Here is a 19,023-nt window from a genome sequence, read left to right on the forward strand (position 1 = left end):
CCCACCTCGAACCTGCTGCCGTTCATATCGACGGACATGAGCTTCGTGGGATCGATAGTAAAGCGACTTTGATAGCGCCGTCCTCGAATGGGTCTGCGATTGACCCCGGATTGGCTGGGCCAGGGCTTCATCATGATAGATTCGAAGACGATAGAAGCGAGCGTCCGGCCTTGATTTCGACTCCCGGACTCGAAGGACAGGTGCCAGCTGCCCCTCATCAATATTGATTGTCTTATGCACGCTGCTTCTATTCCCATCGTCTGTAAGGGAGAGGACAGTCTTCCGTCGATTTTCACCTAGGGTGGACAGTTGGCAGGGGCACCCGTTGTGCGCCTCAAATTGACATCCGCCCTAAACCCTCTGCGAAGCCGTGTACGGGCTGCGGTACGACGGAGAAGATGCAACCCTCACGTCTTCTGATTCTCGAAGATCCTATGTACAGCACGTGTGCGAGGTTATCCCATCCTCTCACTTTGTTCAGCTCTGGCTATTCCTTCTTGGGAGCTCTGGACAAGCGCACGCTCGGGATTGCACATGCTGTATGTGTTACATCGCCATGCACGCGGAAATTGAGAATGGTTTGCCAATCCCTAGCGTTGTAGCGATTCCCTATCATCTGGCATCCTGGTGCAAGCACGGGTCTCCGGCCGAAGACGTATTCATCTCTATATCTTGAGAAAGGCATCGTTACTTCTGGCGTAGCTTGACTTTCTGCTCAACAGGAACGGGGAAGGTTCAGCCCAATGCTGCCAGCGCACCTCTTGCCTGCGATGTCCGTCGGGCAGCGTGGTCCGACTCCCGAGTCGAGTGTCGCCACCGGAAGCATTTGGCGTCACCCACTACAATAATGCCTCTCAGATCCCCGAGATATCTTCTCTATCTGCACGGCGCCACACCGCCCGCAGCGCCATGCTCACGGCCAACTTGTGGAGCCCCATCGATCATCCCCCGCCTTGCAGTCTATGCGGGTGACTCACCGATCCCTGGCGTGTGCGCGACGATAGGCGTCCATAGCTTCTAGGATTTCCAGAGCACAATTCTGTGCTTCCCTGCAAATGTTGAATTTGGTGACTGGTACGTAACCATGCATGTCTTCCGACTCTCCGTCATATCCTAAGCGAAGCGGGGAACAGTGTGGGTCCCGAATAAGAACCATGACAACAAGAAGGAGCATACCCATTGCGAAGGTCGTAGCAATGGTGTCTCATATGAAGTTTATCTCACAAATCCACAGAAGAGAAGCAGGCGGACGGACTAGCTCGGAGTCCGTACGTAGGCGAACGTCAGCGCTGATGCATACAAAAAGCGTCAATACGACGAGTCCTCACCAATGAACGTCCCGGTTCGCATTGTGGACAAGCGGGACCGAAGACTTGTGCTCCTACTTCCAGACAACCTAGGAAGTAATTCCAATGCGCTCCGAAGATAGGCCAGCCCCATTTTCCTCGCATACAGAATAAACCATTGCTCGCGAGCTCTTGCCGAAGGGCAGCAGGCTTTCCGCCTCCTCGAATTTATATCTCTTCACGTGCCAGTGTTACCCTCCATCGTACTGTGTAGTTCGCTGATAGACACCCTCGCTACTAGTGTACGCGTTCGGACCCCTGATTGGATTAACTGCGCCCATCTTCAAGTTGGCAGATGAATAGCCCCGTCAAACATGATGGAATAACAATGCGATGCGAAGCAGCCTGTTCACCCTTCATACGTAGTCAGTCACCTAAGGAGGGCCTGAACGCACGAAGGCGCAAGGCCGTCGGCCGCAACGCTTCTCCGTGATCACCGCCCGCCTAGCCACACGTCCCACGCGCTCCAACACGTACACGTCTCTCAACAAAGCATTCGCATTGCTTCAACCTGATCCGATATCTTCTACTACTGATACAATCATGTGCATGCTTCAAAAAGAAGTCGAAGCGCGAAAGAGCAAAGGTATGCTGCATGATGCTAACGGGTGCAGGGTATATCAATACATGTGCGAACGAAAGCGACGACGGGGCAATAACTAACTAGATGCGTCTACTACGATAGCGGTGCGGTGGAAGGTGACACGCACAAGAGTCCCAGTCCACGGCGTCCGTCAGTCCATCTGCGTGAACGCCTGTCCCAAATACCAATGCTGTGTCCGAAGATGCTAATAGGTGCAGCGAACCCGTAGAAGTAGGTGGGGTCCTGCGCGCGACGAAGAAGTCAAGCAAGCGCAGGTAAGGACGGACTCGAATGTTTGCATGGAGGCGGCACGAGGGCGCAGGCACGTATCAGGGGGAAAAGATCATGCCATGCTGAAGCGGCTCTTGAGGAGCTGCATGCGCGATACGCGCGCGGGCTTCTCAGGCGCACCGATGCCGGATTCCGTGTCCATCAGCGACGCCATATCTGCGTCGGTCTGAGACCTTTCAGGTCGGAAAGGTCCCTTGAAAATCTTGTGTTGTGCAAATGCTAGGACAGGACTGGGAGTGAGAGGTGGGACGGGATCAGCTGGGGGCTCGAGCAAGGACAGAGGACAGGGAATCAACACTGACGTAGCGCCTAATGTTACGCCGAGAATGATCTGGGTCATCATAGAAGGGTTATAGCCCTTGTGCACAACCGCCTGTGTTGACAGAAGTTCATGATGAGCGAATGACAGGACAGGACCATGAAGGCGCAGGTGACGTACGAGGAAGTGGGAGTTGTTGCGATCGAGGAGGAAACGAAGCGCAAAGCTCATCCCGTCCTGCTTCTCGATGATTAGGTCGATCCCAAGGCCGATGAGGAACGTTCCGATAGCGGCGCAGCATCCAGACTGTACACCAAGATTGAGTCGAGGGGAACTAGTGCAAAGGTCAACAACTCACGATGCCAACGTGCTGTCTGGATAGTATCAAGCTCAGCCCCATGATCATGAATAACGCCAGGACGAGCCAGTTGACGAGGTAAGCGTGAATGAGCAAGCCCGGGCGCAGGAGGACCACCCGGATGCCAACCGAGAGCCCACCAAGCACACCGATGAGAAGGATGCCGGCCCACCGTCCAAAGTCGAGCATGCCGAATACGAACCCAACAACGAATCCACCAACCGGAATCACCGTCAGCACGATGTCCGATAGGCCGTCTGAGCTCACGGTATTTACGAACGCCGCCCACACTGCCAGAAGGTCCACAAAAGGGCCCGTCAGTACCTCACACGACACAACCGCAAGATTATAGTAGGACTCACAACAGATGGCGACAGCGAGTCCGACGCCCATCCCCGTGGTGAAACGCCATAAACGAATGCCTGCGAGGGCGAGAGGGATGCCTATGACGAATACGAACGCGAGCCAGATGATCGCCGTGAGCGAGAAGTCTGTTCCCCCGCCATCCGTCCCGGGACCTTGCGGAATGACTTGGTCCGTCGTTGGGTTGACAACGGACACGTTGTCGCCGACCTCGGACGAGACGACGATGGGCGTGACGCGTTTCCAATGGTGCGCGGCGAGATCCACATAATTAACGGGGGGCGGATCCTTCGCGACGGGGGAAGCACAGACATTATTGACATGAGTGAGCAGCAGCAGGAGACATGACAGCAGCGTCAGGAGGTATGATGTTAGGGTATTTTGGCGGAAGAGACCCGCCATGTGCGAAGGCGGTCAATAAGATGCGGAGAGCCAACTTGGGTGCAGTATTCTATGCGAGATGTCGTCCGGAGCAGCGGGGACCGTAGCCTCTACTACTCGGGACGGTTGTATCAAAGGTGGAGGCGAAGTGCGATCGCGCGGGTGCGTTGTAAGGAGCGACGAGAGTGAGGCAAGGAGCGGCGTGAAGTTAGTGGACGCAAGAGACCTGCGCTGCGTACGTGACGAGGGGGTGCTTGAGAGAAGAGCGTCGCCTGGCGCTATTGCCGAGGTGAGGAGCTGACAAGAACCGAGCACAATACGCCAGGCCCAGACCGGCTAAACAAGCGTTGGCGATGGAAGGCAACCGTGGCGGACAGTGTCGAGCCCGAAGCCAGGAACAACGGCAAGAAAAGAGGGCGGCGATACGCGAGCGCGCGGACACAATGTAACCGCTGATTCGGGACGGTTGTTGGTCGTGGTGGCAACAGACTGCGCGCAAGCATGCGTCCGCTACCGGTACCTGTGGTCATCGTCGCCTCAGTAAGTATAGGAACTATGGAAGGGTACTTCGATGACTTGACCGGCCTACATAACCAAGCCTCTACTTGCAAAATGTACCGCCATGCATCTAGCATAGATTGGCAACGCCCTATATGGTTTTCCTCAGCTCGCCGCCGAACTCGACACTTATGATCAATGCCGCTGGGGAGCTGAAAATAGACGAAACGAGAAGACGTCTGCGGTGCGCGTGTCGATTCGGAACACTTGCCTCGCCTGATCCCCACCAGATCCCCTCGCGCGCGGTGCAAATTGCTTGAATGCTCTGGGTACGTAGTCTAAACGAGATGGTAGGCGTGCGGATGTGTGCGCACACTTGACACTGTGTGCAAAGCTCCCGGAACTATCGTCATATCACGATCAATCAGACAAGAGTATATTTGGCGCAGGATGTACTCCCTTGACTAGCGCCTGGACTACTATAAGCCTACATGAATAGTTGGTGGCAAAAGCCTGGGATCTATGTGAACTCACTACCGATACATGGGTTCATCCCCAGGCTAACTAACTACTGGTACTGGCGAACGTGACATGGTGAGATACTTAACCTCAACAGGCTAGATTCGCACTGGAGTGGCCTCTTGCAGGCAGATACGTACTAAGTCGGTAGAGAAAACGAGAAGCGTGCATCGTGTATTCAGGAGACTCCGTCCGACACGTCGATGGTTGTGGCCGAGACTACTCTTATCTGTACGCTCTATGTCCATGGCATACGTGAGGAATTGCGGGCAAAAGCCGCGGCGGGCAGGCGGAGAGGCTACATCGCTGACAGTGCCCTGCTCAAGAGCGCGGAGAGCACAAGGGCTGGACAAACCTATATCAAGGGCGGCGCATGCGGAACACAATCGGCAGACCCACTATTGACAGGGGATACGAACGGGTCTCCGCAAGCTCGCTGCCTCAATAATGGCCACAGTCGACATGATCTGTAAGGTGGTTGAAGCACGATTATTATATTACTACGAGTACTAGCGATCTGGAGACATAACACAATCGTGACGATATCTCGAGTCGGTGGCCAGCACGATGCGGAGCTCGACTTGATCCATCAAGGACAGGAGCCATCTACCAACGAGGGCTCTATTACTTCAGGGTGGCGAACCCGACGGCGTTCTTCTCGAACGAAAATGCAGAGTAGACGTTCTTCATGAAGCTACATCCGGGCGCAAGAGGTCAACATCGATGCGTTAGGAGGAGTGAACGAGCCCCATTCACCTGTCGCCAACCAACCAGACGTTGTTGCCCAGACCGAGATTCTGTGCGGCGATGGCTCCGATGCAGTGCTGCTTGTCAACCCGGCCACGGTTGAAGCTAGTAGAAGCAGTCAGTACCATCCCCTCAGCATACTTTCTGAGAGACGATAACTCACTTCTGCGGGGAGATGGTCCACTGCTTGCCGCCCCAGCTAAACGCGATGTTCGAGGGGACATTGTTGCAAGGAAACGAATAGAAGCCGCTATTCTCGTCGTATACTGCCGCGCCAGGGATGTTCTGGTACAGCTTAGCGACCATATCGGGGGGACCGTAGACGATGGTGGTCCCAGAGTCAATGATGGTCTTGATGTCGGACGATATGGTCTGGTTCAAGACGATCAGTACAACATTCCCCCTAGGCCAGATAGCGAGGGCACTCACGGTAGACCCGATCGTGAGCTTTCCGCTTCCGATTTGCCAGTAACCGGTGCTGCCGACGACGTTGTGGTACTCGATGTCCCCACTGTACTGCGATGCGTCCGTCCCCCCAATATACAGCTCAGAACCAGACTGAGCGATCTTGAACCCGAACTCGGCCTGTTTGATCGCGCCCTGCGCCTTCGCGGTGTTAACGAACGGCGGCATGCGAATGTCTGAGAGCGACTGGTACGCGAGGCCCAGGATGCCGTCGTTGGCCTGGGGCCCAAAAGAGTCGGAGAGGTTCGTCACCGCGGAGAAGGCCTGATCATGTACTGAGAGCCCCGCGATGTTGACAGTGTCCGTCCAGACGGGGCCGGAGACAGCCGAGCCGTCTCCATAGTGCAAGGTGAAGTTGCTGTTGGTGTGCTTCGAGGTGGAGGACACACGGGCGTTGTACTTGTGCTTATTGGCGCAAGCACTTTGCGTGCAGTTTATTGAGGGGAACCAGAGGTCAGAGGACCCAGCTGTCGCAGCAGGTGAGTCGTCGGTCCTCGGCTCGCAGTCTGCGGACATAAATGGACTTACTGTCAAAGTCGACAAAGAAATTTTGGGCTGGGGTGCCGACGGTGATGTTTCCGGCCCAGTACTCGTCATGTGCCTCGTCGGTGAGAGCTTCAGATTGACGGCGTTCGAGAGCGTGAGCGGGGTAAGCCATGAGCGGCCTGACCTCGGCGCCCTCGTTGAAGGCGTCGCGACCGGCGTTCTGCTCGAGGTTCCGCAAGTTAGCCCGGTGTTTGCTGCCGCGAACGTCAGTGTCAATGTTGCGTGCACTATCACGAGGCATGCGTACTTGTGATCGCGAACGACCTGTTGAATGGCCTTGGCATGATCAAACATGCCATCGCTGTTAGAGAGCGCGTTGCGCTTTTGGAAGGAGATGCGAGTGCCGAGCTCCCCAACGATAGGACTTGCAGTCGCAGGGACTACGACGGCCAGAGCAATCAAGGAGACTTTGCTGTACATCTTGGGTGTGAGTGGGTATGTAGATGGTTGTGTATGCTTGCGATGTTTTCTGCGTTCGATGGTGGGGCATTTTCGTCGAAAACGCTGGGGGTTTTATACCTGAGGGCCACTCGACTTCATGGGAGAGAGCTCATTTGGGAATCCAGTAGCGGATGCGGACTTGGCGAAAAAAAGACTCGTAAATCTCCCCTGTCACTGTTGTGAGATGGCCGGGAAGGTGCGCGGCAGTGTTATGTCACCCTATGGGCAAGTAACCTATTCTATCCGAGAGGATATCCACTCCAAGTTGAGGCATATCACTCGAACGTCTTGTGTACCCGGCCTGGCGTAAACTCGGGTAACCTGCCGTAGCCGACGGGTGGGTGCAGGATCAGAGAATCCATTGCAAGCCTGTGTACAACCTGTATGTGTATGGTAGACACAGTCCTGTTCAGTATACGTGATCGGTGCGTCAATGCGCACCAGTCCGGCTTGAAACATTGATTCAATGTGGTTTTGACTGACGGACGAAAGCAATTTGCTGCGCACCGGCTCCGCAAGCCAGCCGATCCCGAGTTCACACGCCCCTATTCTGGAAGCACGTCGACCAAGTTCGGTACCCTTCAATCAGCCCAAGAGACTATCATTGAGTAAGTACGTGTATCTTTCTAATTCATACACCGTACCCGTAGCGCACTGATGTCAAATCCAGACTCCATCTCCCACGTACTGGAACTCGTGTCCCATCTAGACGGACCCCGCATCTCCTCCGGCGACATTGCATGGGCCACAGATATTCCAGCGGGCAAGCAGCTCCTCCAATGGCTCGGTGCCCAATTTCCCGACCCCAGCTTCGCAGACCAAGTGGCGCTGGCGGAGTCTAACCACACTGGTCCGGGCTGCAATCCTTCTCTACGAGCGTCGCTTGCGCCCATCGCACTTTACAGCGAAGAGCTTGATGTGTAGGGCCTTGTACAGCGACGTGAAAGGAACGATACTGACCGCTATCCAGTCTGGCGGCTCTGAAAGTGCAGGACGGTTCCCCCCGGACGATTAGTGGCGGTTCGACTCCGTCCGCATACGAACTGCCCTCTCAGTTGAGGTAAGCCCAGCCGACCGCTCCGATCCAAATACTTGGTTTCATGTCGACTTAGATTCCGTACGGCAGTCCTGGAGGCGGAGGCGGACCTGCTGGACAAACAGGCAGCACGGTATAAGCATCGGTTGAGTGCCGTCAAGTGAGTACAATAATGCTTATCAATCACTTGTAGAACACAGTCGGATCCAACCGAGTTGGACACAGGGCTGCGAGCAAAGACACGAAGCACACGATCCACCCCCTCCGAAAGCAGATCCAGATGGTCGACGATACGATCGAAGGACAGCAGCAAAGGCTCGCTGATCTCTCGGCGGAGGTCAGTGGTCCGGTTCTCGACCTGATACACACTCACGAAAAACTTGCAGATGGACAACAACGTCGCCCGACATGTCGATTCGGCCTTGCGCGTTATGCATGAGGCGGTCCCGCATGACGTCCTCGACAAGTACAGGGCCGACATCGCGCTGCTGAGTAGCTCGCGCACAGAAGCGACCACCGCAGTTAAGCAGCTCTACCGTGCCGTCGACGACGGATCCGGCTCGTTACCGACCGTGGGAGAATTGCAGGACGACGCCTCGACGATTCACGTGAGGCTCAACGAGTTGGAGAGGGACACGACGCTGTTCGAGAAGATCCTGCAAGTCGCGTACGCTGAGGAGCTGGAGAAGATGGCGAAACGGTTGGAGGAAGCAGCTGTTGGCTCCGATGAGGTCGTGAATATCCTCTCATCGGCTGACCCGGGCTCCGTCTCAGATGAAGAGGACGTACCCGTGTCAACTCTGAAGGTCGACGTGAAGGGCGAGCTGGAACGTGCCGTGCGGATGGACCGTCTGGCGTTGTTGGGGCGACAAGAGAGTGGTCTGGATGCCGTACATGTCTCACGATTGCATTTGGGAGCACCACTCACCACGCCTCGTTTTACAGGTTACCGATCACATGGAGAAGCAGCTGATACCACGGCTGCAGGACACCTACACCGACCTCCACGAAAGGAGCATAGCAGCGGTCGAGACGGAAGCCATTGTGAGCGCACTCATAGAAGAGCTGGAGGATATCAACGATGCTGTGGAAGCGGCGAAGAGCACCACTAGTGAAAGCGTTGAAGATCTCCATGCTATTCTCGAGGTGGAGATGGTCGACCTGCTCAAAGATTTGCTCGGTACGTGTTCAGACTTGGTAGCCAGGGGCTCAGTGCTCATCATTCAGATAGGAGATTCTCCTGGCAGCAACACGGTCCTCCTGGATCGTCGTGATGTGGTAGCAGAAGTGTCTAAGTTATCCGCGAGGCACGCTGCATTGAAGGCGGCATATGAGGAGTGGACGAGCAAGCTACGCGGTCAGATCCAAGAGCTGTTCGTATCGATGATCGTTCGCCGGACTTGCTCCAAGGCACTCATTTCCGCATTTGCACAGATCATTGAGCGCAGGACCCTTGCTCTCCACCGTGTATACGCACGCCCCGGTCAACACCTCGCAGCCGTTCGCGCCGGGTCCTGCATTGGCTGCTCTGCAAATCGACACTTGCGCGAAGGCGAGTGAGCTCATCGCGGCCGCGGTGAAACTCCAAAAAGTGAGTTGAAGCCATTGTCGTCAGTCTGTCAACCGACACGTTTTGTATGGTAGGAAACAGAGCTCAGTTCGAGGGATCAGAGGAAGCTGGGGTCATTCGTCGAGAAATGGGTTCAGAAACGGTGATCGCGTCGATGAGGCTCCTCTTTAGACAGAATGATTCGAAGGGACCTCCGACAATATCCAAAGCAGACGCGTGGATTGCAGTCTGAGCACTCGGCTTCAAGTTGCGGGATCCGTCCACCCGTTCGGCCACATTGAGCTCGTCCTCAATCATATCAAAACCAAAACAAGACACGGTGGGCCTTGAAGGATCGATTTCGCCATGAAATGGGTGCTTGAGTGGAAAAAAGGATTTATAGGATTTGTTTGGCATTTCGGTGCATAGCGTCGGCATTAATTGTAGCGTTGTATTACCAACTTGTGCTGAATTGGACCTACATCTGTTTTACCTCGCTTCGTCTCTCTTTCCGGAACATCGTCCACTCGCATCCACGACATTAATTCCTGCAACATACCACTGAGCTCAACCATCAGCACGATATCGCTGGACATCTTCGGACTCAGGAAACCTGAAATTCATCATGAATCCCATCTACATGTGAATGTGAAGATGGGTTCTGGCTTCGACGTCAAGGAGGCGAACGCGCAAGCTCTTGCGTACGTCCGCAAGGAGTCCCTGGACATCTTCAATCGCCTTCATTCCGTGCAGGAGGACGTTCGTTTCGTGGGGCAGGTACATGACGCGTATCCTGAACTTCCTATCCTACGTATGTCCTATTTGATTGCGTCTTATTACTTCGCGATACGACCACGAGTCGTCCAGCAAACCTTCGTTGTGGCGCGTGGTATGTTGATCCAGCAATCGTGAGCATTTGACCTTGAGCGAGCACATCTAACGGGTGTTGACATTCGCGCTGACCCGTTTCAAGGCCACACCGGAACCAGCGTACTACAAGTCCACAGACGGACACTTTGGCAATTGGAACTTTAACCTGAGACGGCCGAACCTCCACCTCCTTCCCTACATCATCGCAAAGCATGGGTGAGTGTATCATACCGCCGCTCCCTCTTAGCATATGGACTGACCCCTGAGAAAGGCTAGTGCTCGTAGACTCCACACGAGCAGGAAAACGTATTCCAGACGCGCTATCTAAGACGGTCCCGATCTGGTGCGCGGTGCTCAACCGCGCGATGCTCATCGCGCACTCGAAAACAAAGGACTGGGACGTCGAGCTCTACTGTCCCCCTGGCGCAGTGAGCGAGCAAGAGCGGTCTCAGATCGTGCCACTTTTGGATGGCTGGGCTCAGACACTTGTCGTGGGTTTCCAGTTCTCCTCACCTGGACACGTCCCGTTTACATAAAGACGAAATGGCCAGACTTCTGCGTATGCCTTGCCCGACATCCCCCTTCCCTTGCGACCATTGTGGATTACTCCCGCTACGTCGGTCTTCCCTCGACTTCCTGCCCTTGGAAACGCCGAGTACCTGCCGATCATCTGCGTATCTGCCTCCAAACAAGTGCACGAGGGCATCGAGCGCCGCTTGAACGGATTCTCGTATGTGCAGGGGTCTGGCGATGACCACGAGCTATGGGGTACGGTGAGTCCTCTGTGATAGAGCTGCCCCGCTGGTTCACCCACTCACTTCCTGCTAGGGCCTGACTCCCGAGCTCTTCTGGAAGCATAAAGACGCGCTCCTCAGCACCTCGCGAGAGGAGCTCCGGGAAGTCGTCCAGGAAATTGTCGAGCGACCCAAGACTCGTAAACACCGCGAGGCATGGAAAACATCTCCTACCCCCGTCAGGGTGACGAACGGACGGCTGTACGTCGGCAACGCTTCCGATATGCCCTCGGACGTTCCCAACACCCTGGCTGATGTGGATGGTCCTGTATCCTTCATCGTCGTTTCCGCGACGGCTCACGTTCCCCAGACCGACACGCCTGAAGCAGAACGCGTGGATAGGAACCAAACGCTGCCGGACCAACACGTCCTCCGATTCAAGCTCACAGAAGGGAAGAAGGACCAGCTTGCGTTCCTCCAGAACGTCCTCCCCGCGTCGACTCGTTTCATCGAGAAGCGTCTCCAGCGAGGGGATACCGTGTGTGTATGCTGCGACTCTGGCAAAGACGCGAGCGTTGGCATCGCCCTCGCCGCGCTGCAGCTGTTCTTTGACGATCAAGGGCAGCTACTCGAACACGGGGCTGCAGGTACGTGCGCCCGCATTCGATAGGACGGAATATCTTCTGATTACGATTGTAGCCTCAGCAGCGAGCAAGGAGTCGATCCGGACACGATTGCAATGGATCATCTCTAGCAGGCCGGAGGCGAACCCGTCGCGTGTTACGCTGAAGCGGGTGAACGAATTCTTGCTCTCGTCTCCGTCTTACCGGCGCAGATGAATCATGTCTCCCTCACTTACAAATGTGCAATGCCAAAAAACACGGCCACAATGTATTTATACAACATCCTCCTTCCTTCATACACTACTCCTTCCTGGGCACGAGCTGCACGCCCGACACTGTACTATACATAATCAACCTGAACGCCGCCTGCACCCCCGCCTTGTACGTCGACGGCACGACGACGTACTTTCCAGCCTGCAATGTCAGCTTCTCGATGATCACTCCCGAGATGGCGTCGGAGTAGGGCCCAGACGTCGCAACGTGCCGTCCTAGCGCTCCCGTCCCCGTGGGCAGGTTGAAGACGGTGAGGTTGAGCGCTATGGAGGGCGACAGCTCGGTTAGCTGCAGGCGGAATCTGAGCTGGGCCGGGGCAGAGACTTGGAGCTCGTAAGTCGGATTCGAGGAGTACGAGCCCGAGCTTGGTCCGCCGCCCGCTGTTTCCACTGTCCTGTAGTGTTACAATCACAATCAGGTCTAGGCTCGGGCGCAAGGGAGTGTCAAAGGCGGCACAAGCAAGGCGTGCGTACCATTCACCGCGGACCACTTTGCTGAACATCCCTGCGCCCTCTTGGGGAATGGGCGTGAGGTCGAAGCGGTCTGAGCACTCGACCCTCAGGTCAAACTTGCCGATGTGGTGCGGCTCCAAGGCTGAGACTACGAGAGTGTAGTCTCCCGCTGTAGGCAAAGCTCAGATGAATGGGGATGGGAGAGGGTGCTGATGAAAGCGGATACGTACGTGGTATGCGTCCGGACGCATTGGCATAGCCGTATGTGTAAGGACCGGAGGAAAGAGCGAGATCGTTATGACCTAATCTAGCGCAGGGTCAGTTTCTAGTAACGTATGAAGTGTCAATTCAAACCTACTCGCTGATCCTGGCGCCTTGAGACCAAGCGAGCATGATGTTCACGGGGATCTGTCGGTCCGTGCTCACAGAGACTGATATTGCCGACTTTGCGTCTCTGCTCGCGCGCGATGCTCCATCAACGCGCGGGTGTACGCGTAAGTGATACTGAGGGTTGAGGTAGTAGGAAGAATGGGTGTGGTTCCCGCCGGCGGTCTTTTGCGTAAAGGCTGCTTCGACCTGAACAGGCAGTTGTAATTCAGGATGTTGGTTCGTATGTACTTGCCACTTACGTCTTGAGAGTAGATGAGCTTGTTCGGTGTGGTAGCCCAGGAAGCGTTGCGGTGTGAGTACACTGTAAGCGTGAAGCCGACGTCTTCCCGATCGCCTTCGTAAGATGCAACAAGCGCCCAGATGTTCTCCTCTTCGGACACTCTCGCTTTGACCTGGTGTACGGTGAACTGGCTCTTGGAACATTAGCATGCATGGTCACTCACAAGGACGTGGGTCGCGTTTGTGTACTCTCCCTGAAGAGACGATGGTGAGATGATTACGACGTTGAGCCGACCGGCTAGGCGCACCTTGGTAGACAGAACATTACTTCCGTTACTTGCCCCTGTGCCCGTCCCGCCGTGCGCAGTCAGCGCAATGAACTCTTCCTGCGCTCGATGTCTTCGCGTATGTCGGGTGAGTAGTATCCATACTTCTTCGTCTTCCTTCAGGGTGCTGCTGACATCCAACTGCAGCTGAACACGGGAATGTGTCGCTGAAGCGAAATCAGCGAGGAATTCTAGGAGTGCAAGAGACGTAAAGTACACGAATCGCTGCCTTTGCCGGTTCTTTTCCACATTCTAGAGGGCAGTATGTCAGGGAAAGGGGTAGCCTTACGAGCATGGAAGACATCAGGAGCTTACCCGTGGAATGTCAGCTTATGCTCGAATATCGCGGGGTTCCAGCTAAAGTATATGCCATTGAAGAGGCGGTGGACTGTATCCATCGAGATGTCGATGGAACCTGTGGGGTTTTAGCGTGCTGCGTAGTACGTTGTGAAGCGTTTAGTGTCTCACGTTTCTGCTTCGAGCTTGGAATCTCCGCCGCCGCAGGATCTTCAGTTGATTGGACCCATGGATCAAAGATCGTCAGCTCGCGATCTTGTTCAGAGTCGTGCACCCCTATGATTTCGCAAGATAAGCCGGGAACTCCAATTTGTTTGAAGACTGCCTCCACACCAATAACGGCGTAACAATGAGTGGGAAGCAAGGTGACCGAGAAGTTCATCTCCTTCACCCGCTCCCCTGTTCCGAGAGTCACCACGCAGTCACCTGGAATGTAGCTGGTAGTATAGACAGGTGTGTGAATGGAACAAGGAACGCACCATTAGCATAGCCTTTGATCAACCGACGCCAAGTCTTTTCTCTCTGAAAGTCATCCCTAACTTGCACATCAGGGCACGCTAACCTAAGCCTTAACGTCATCTCATGCCTTTTCATATCAATGATATCAGGGATCCATCCTGCGAGGGCACTTCATACCAATCAGCGCAATTGTCCTGGTGATTAAGGAATTGTACGAACTGAAGATCGGTACTGGAGTCACTGATGACGCCGTCAGGACGAAACAGACATCAAAGCAGCAACCGACTCACGATCCGATGAAATCATAGCCTCCGGCGAGCTTCATATACTACGCAACTAGTGTAAGGCCTGTGCCCCATAGGAGACCATTTCTATACAGACTTACTGCCTTCTCAACAAGCGAGGGCCAAAGTTCCCCTTTCCCACCCGTAGAAACGCACATCAGAGTGCCGTCTGGGTAGGTGGGCAGCTGGTCGTCAATGCCTGGGAGATCCTCAGCGCAAACCGTTCGTGTACGGAAGATCCGCGCTCACTTATCTGCCGAAAAAGGCGAGTTACATGCGGTGAGCATGCTGGGTAAGAGACATCAAAAGACCCCTACGCGTCGATGTGCCCCATTGTAAAGAACACGGAGCTGGTATTGTCCCGACTCAGAACGTGTCGGAAATCCCCTCTCATCTTGCGGGAAGAGAGAGGACACAATTATCTGCGCCGATGTTGTAAGATTTGGCAAATCTAGGCTTCGGTGATCGCCTGTACCTTCGATAGAAACCGCCGATGATGGTCGATAGCGACAGCCATCGCTCCGCACACGGAGCAATCCGAGACGATATGCTGTACAATGTCTTCTGGCTTTAGTTCTTGAAAAGAACCTTCCCGACCACCTCGTTGAGCAAGAGGATGGCTCCGCCAAGTCGCACCACGTGTAATCTGCTCAGTGGATAAGGCCGGCAGTCTACGGGCAGCTGTATTAATCATGAACACCACATGATATGTGTGACATACGTTGGGGATGATGGACGATCGTCTGCGGAGCTCCATAAGGGAAAAAAGCCCTGGTTCACCAGAGAAGACTTCTGAAGAACATATAGCTGTTCGCCTGCAATAAAGGGAGTAAGACATCAGCATTGCATGTCTCGGACTCCAGGAATACCCTCGGAGAATTCGTCTTTGACCACGGGCTTGACATCGTGTCGGAGAGCCTTGATCTTCTCAGCGCGTTCCAACGCTTTCGCGGCCTCTCCTTTGTGGAGCGCTCGTGTCCTGTCGTTGACTGCTTGTCGGCTGAGCTGGAGATATTTCTCGGCAGCTTGGATATACAGTGAGAAAGCCTTGTCATAGTCTTTAGAGAGCTCGGCGTTTGCAGCCTTGGTGTACTTCGTCTGCACAGATACAAAGATCAGTCAGCGAGGTACTAACTTTCGAGACTAGACTACGAATTTCACCTCAGCATCTTGTTCAGGAGGTAGTGATGAGGTCGTTGCCATCTTATAGACCGAGGGCTAGGTGTCAATGGCTCAGGCGGCTGTTATTAGTAAGTACTTTAGGCCACGTTGGACCGCAGACCGAACGCGGATGGCACAAAAGAGAAAGAAAAACATGGACACGTCCGGGATCGAACCGGACCCCTCTCGCACATGAACAGATTGCTAAGCGAGCGTGATAACCAACTACACCACGTGCCCATAGGTGATTATTTTTCACAGAGTACAATTTATAACTGATTTAAGGGAGACTCATTCTATAAGCTCTTTGTTAGATTCCTCGCCAGCAGGATTGTTCTGCTCACATTAAAAGATGAGTACATGATCTGTCATTCAGCTTCTACATACTGAATGCAGTGGCGCTGCGGCTTAGAGTCACTATATCACAGCGTTGGTCAATAGAGCCAAGAGTCAAGATTGGTGAACATGACTTTCCCCATCACGCTCTATGTTCGTCCCGGACATCTACTTGCGGAGACAGGGCCGTTGTCGGAAGGCCGCTAGTACACTGGTACTTTAGCATCATGGTACCTGCAACGGCGGGATCCCCCGCCGCCGCCTCTTCTCGAGCCAAACGCGCCCGAGGTTCTCGCTTGCTCCCCGGTCTTGTAACTTTCACAGCCTCAGGTTGGAATGGACCCTATGACTACGTGACAAACGCTCACCTGATCATCGCAACCTTGGACTTGCCAAGGTGATTAGTAGGTCAGGTGCAAAGGCCGTTCGAACGGAACGTATATCATTCGATATGGAAATCACTCGCACGCCACGCATGTTCACCTCACTGCATGTCGGAGACTGGCTCCGGTGTCATTTCATAGAACGGCATCTCCCACTCCCCTTCGGCGACCTCGCAGGCACCCTGGAACCCAGCGGCAACACGTCGTCAAACTCTATCTAACTGATACGTATGTGCTGCTGCGGCGTATCATCTCCCCTCCCTACTTGAAGGTGCAGAGCTGCTGAATTCTCGCACTACCGCAGCTGCCCTATGTCGCCCACCCTCTCAGACAAAGAACTAGTCGAAGACATCCCTGAGGGTGCTTTCATCGGATCTGTGAAGCTCGAAGGCACAATTATCCTCGAGACGGCTATCGACAACGCTGCCTTGGTCGACCAAGAGGCCCTTCTTCTCGTCTGGGAGCAGCTTTCCGCTGTCTCCGTTGAAGCAGCTCTCGTAGGGCGACCGGATATCCTTGATTTTGCCAACAATCACTGTCTACTCTTCGCCGCCATCCGTACACCCGTCGAGATCGTACTCCCAGCTTCCGTTGAGCTCGCTACCCTTGGGCTCCCCGACCATGCTGCGGTAGTCTGGACAGACTCTCCTATTCTCTCTTCAGACTCTGCCGCAGTCTATGCTTCAGTGAACGCCTACCATGAACAGACACACCCAAAAATACATTCACCCCTCGGCGACGCCGAGCAGAACGGCCAAGGCAGCTTCTTGTCCTCGTCGGACAGCACACCTCTCACGCCCCGCAAAAACCAGGCCGTGTTCGAGTGGAAGACGATAGGCATCGTTTACGTAACGATGTCCTCCGTCCCCCACGAAGTCCACATCGGCGTCGCGCTCCTCCCCACATTCCGCCGACAAGGCGCCGGCATGAAGGCGTGCGCGTTCGCCGTCCAGTGGGCCGTCGAGACCATCCGCGCACACCGCGTCCAGGCGCGCATCCTCGCCTCCGCAGACCGGTCCCGCGCGCAACGGCTGTTCACTGCGTTCGGGTTTGCACACGAGGGCATCCAGCGCCGCGCAGTCCCCGACGCAGCCGGAGCATGGGCAGACGTGACGCACATGGGCATCGTGGACACGGACTGGGTGGTTCGTAGGCGTCTGCGGGCCGCGCCCCGGAATATGTGGGACGAGCTGTTCGAGCGGCATCAGCGCGAGCGCGAGGAGCTGCTGAGGTGGGAGGGGTTCCGAGACAGCATGGGGCTGCGGCGTACGAGCAGTATGGAGACGGTGCGGTACGAGCATGACCTTACCCCGGAGGCAGTTTCGGGAGACGAGTCGGAGGTGCAGCATCACTCCGCATCGCCTACTCCCTCTATCAGTTCCTCTGTCTCCCACCACTCATCTGTTCAGCAGGAACGTGAGGATACCGAGGGGGATCCCTGGAGAAGTCCACTTTCCGTGGCACAGAGCGATAGGGAGGATCCTTTCTCGGATACGGAGTGGGTTCTGAGCGGCGCGCGCTCAGAACTTTCGCGTTCCTCCGAGGAACCAATATCGCCCCCGCTCTCAGCCGCGAGCTGGTCCTCCTTCGAGAGTATCAACTCTGTCGCAACTTCCACATCATCCACGCGTGGAATCGCAGAGGATTGGTCTCGCATGGCGATGTAAGAGTCTAGTGTCCCCACGGAGCGCAAAATATGTACATAGAGTTTCCTGTCGGATGCAATCCTTGTTTTGGGCAGGTTCATAACATACCAGCAGCTACTTAGCGAAGTATCGCATGCCAATTGGGCGCTCTGCAAGTCCGGGTTTCCTAAGGGCGTCTCAATTACGTGGCAGACCGTAGACGTGACTGACGATGCGCTCAGCGCTGCATTTGCAGAACCCTGTTGACAACAGTATTGTACCGACAAAGGTTTACCAAAATTACCTACTGAGTCCTTCATCTTTACGATACTACTTTTGGCGGGTTTGCGGGCGACATTGATGGAGCACAAAATAGCATTCTGAACTGGAGATAATGGACGACTTTCCATAAGGATTTACGGCTCTACGGACGTCCGTAGATTTCTAGGCGGGGTTTGAAACAGTCTCTGGATCTTGGGCGCTAAACAAGCGGCATGTTCTGCTCATCATCAGCACGTGACTGGAATGGCTTATGTCATGTCTGTATTTGGCATGCAGTTCGCTTTGTCATGATGCTCCTTCCTTTCTCGTGGTCACGGCACCGTATGCCGAGGTCTACGGACTGTCTACGGCCTGTTGGAGATTTAGAAAGGGGGGTCGGACCCCCCTCCTAGATTTTGACGTCCGTATCCTCAATTTCACCAGCGGAGCCCAGACCTGGTGCCGGCAACACCGCCCCTTGCCCAAATCGGTCTGTTTAGAGATTTACGGACGTCCGTACTAGTGCGACCCCAGAAGCGACGGATTAAGCGCCTGACCCCAGAAGCGACTGACACGCCTCCAGGTCTCGCATTTCCCTGTCAATAAATGTGCAAATGTTACACATGAGACTATGTGCTTCTGAACTATCACTCCCAAAAAGAACGAAGGAAATCGGGAGGAATTTGCTCCCGATACAAGTGAATCCGAGTAGGGTTCCAGGGGTTTACTAACCTTGTTAAGTTGCCACAAAGAGATCGGCCTTGCCGATCTTCTTGTAACTGCAGGAAGTGTTTTGAACATGTTAACTGAGTATACTTATTGAGTTTTTGAAGGACTACGGATTGCGGTACTTGAGGAATGGGAAGGGGGTCTCTGGAGCGTGACATTCAGCCACTGGCCGAGATAAGGCTGACTTTGATTATGAGCGCCTCGACTAGTGTTGCCTCC

At 54.7% G+C, this 19,023-nt stretch overlaps 4 protein-coding genes and 1 non-coding gene across 5 annotated transcripts; 2 read left to right on the top strand and 3 right to left on the bottom strand.

The window, feature by feature from the left end:
- Nucleotides 1-1,833: 1,833 nt before the first annotated feature.
- DICSQDRAFT_157696 (uncharacterized protein) lies at nt 1,834-4,423 on the bottom strand. The gene is made up of 6 exons (XM_007370384.1): nt 4,163-4,423; nt 3,200-4,101; nt 2,838-3,127; nt 2,660-2,785; nt 2,523-2,593; nt 1,834-2,450 (listed from the first exon to the last, which is right to left on the bottom strand). The coding sequence occupies exons 2-6, from the start codon at nt 3,600-3,602 to the stop codon at nt 2,273-2,275; spliced, it is 1,068 nt and encodes a 355-aa protein (XP_007370446.1). The 5' UTR covers nt 3,603-4,101; nt 4,163-4,423; the 3' UTR covers nt 1,834-2,272.
- A 655-nt stretch (nt 4,424-5,078) lies between these two features.
- DICSQDRAFT_93072 (protease) lies at nt 5,079-6,776 on the bottom strand (the record flags this gene model as incomplete). Its single annotated transcript, XM_007370385.1, has 6 exons — nt 5,079-5,292; nt 5,355-5,450; nt 5,509-5,717; nt 5,775-6,277; nt 6,339-6,550; nt 6,604-6,776. The coding sequence occupies 6 exons, from the start codon at nt 6,774-6,776 to the stop codon at nt 5,223-5,225; spliced, it is 1,263 nt and encodes a 420-aa protein (XP_007370447.1). The 3' UTR covers nt 5,079-5,222.
- Nucleotides 6,777-9,902: 3,126 nt separating this feature from the next.
- On the top strand, nt 9,903-15,391 carry DICSQDRAFT_140877 (initiator tRNA phosphoribosyl transferase). Its single transcript, XM_007370386.1, has 24 exons — nt 9,903-10,193; nt 10,250-10,290; nt 10,356-10,468; nt 10,524-10,743; nt 10,804-11,025; nt 11,081-11,633; nt 11,686-12,503; nt 12,565-12,641; nt 12,693-12,910; nt 12,964-13,197; nt 13,252-13,436; nt 13,487-13,521; nt 13,585-13,684; nt 13,738-13,842; nt 13,900-14,101; nt 14,153-14,194; nt 14,245-14,265; nt 14,316-14,353; nt 14,411-14,508; nt 14,559-14,562; nt 14,627-14,731; nt 14,785-14,980; nt 15,031-15,124; nt 15,179-15,391. Exons 1-7 carry the CDS (start codon nt 10,037-10,039, stop codon nt 11,823-11,825), a joined length of 1,446 nt encoding a protein of 481 aa, XP_007370448.1. The 5' UTR covers nt 9,903-10,036; the 3' UTR covers nt 11,826-12,503; nt 12,565-12,641; nt 12,693-12,910; nt 12,964-13,197; nt 13,252-13,436; nt 13,487-13,521; nt 13,585-13,684; nt 13,738-13,842; nt 13,900-14,101; nt 14,153-14,194; nt 14,245-14,265; nt 14,316-14,353; nt 14,411-14,508; nt 14,559-14,562; nt 14,627-14,731; nt 14,785-14,980; nt 15,031-15,124; nt 15,179-15,391.
- A 234-nt stretch (nt 15,392-15,625) lies between these two features.
- On the bottom strand, nt 15,626-15,710 carry DICSQDRAFT_t182. Its single transcript has one exon. It is a non-coding gene; the product is annotated as a tRNA-Ala (tRNA).
- A 1,312-nt stretch (nt 15,711-17,022) lies between these two features.
- DICSQDRAFT_27654 (acyl-CoA N-acyltransferase) lies at nt 17,023-17,481 on the top strand (the record flags this gene model as incomplete). The annotated part of the gene is made up of 1 exon (XM_007370387.1): nt 17,023-17,481. A coding segment is annotated over one exon (459 nt), but the record flags the coding sequence as incomplete, so codon positions are not given.
- Between the last annotated feature and the right edge of the window lie 1,542 nt (nt 17,482-19,023).

The sequence above is a fragment of the Dichomitus squalens genome (assembly GCF_000275845.1).
Source record: "Dichomitus squalens LYAD-421 SS1 unplaced genomic scaffold DICSQscaffold_66, whole genome shotgun sequence".
Taxonomy (NCBI): Eukaryota; Fungi; Basidiomycota; class Agaricomycetes; order Polyporales; family Polyporaceae; genus Dichomitus; species Dichomitus squalens.

Coding starts and splice junctions, on each gene's coding strand:
- DICSQDRAFT_157696 (XM_007370384.1), bottom strand. CDS start 3,602: ATGGCGGGTCTCTTCCGCCAAAATACCCTAACATCATACCTCCTGACG. Junction 3,128..3,199: donor ACTCGCTGTCGCCATCTGTT/GTGAGTCCTACT, acceptor ACCTTCTGGCAG/TGTGGGCGGCGTTCGTAAAT. Junction 2,786..2,837: donor CCAGACAGCACGTTGGCATC/GTGAGTTGTTGA, acceptor CTTGGTGTACAG/TCTGGATGCTGCGCCGCTAT.
- DICSQDRAFT_140877 (XM_007370386.1), top strand. CDS start 10,037: ATGGGTTCTGGCTTCGACGTCAAGGAGGCGAACGCGCAAGCTCTTGCG. Junction 10,194..10,249: donor TCCTGAACTTCCTATCCTAC/GTATGTCCTATT, acceptor CGAGTCGTCCAG/CAAACCTTCGTTGTGGCGCG. Junction 11,026..11,080: donor ACCACGAGCTATGGGGTACG/GTGAGTCCTCTG, acceptor ACTTCCTGCTAG/GGCCTGACTCCCGAGCTCTT.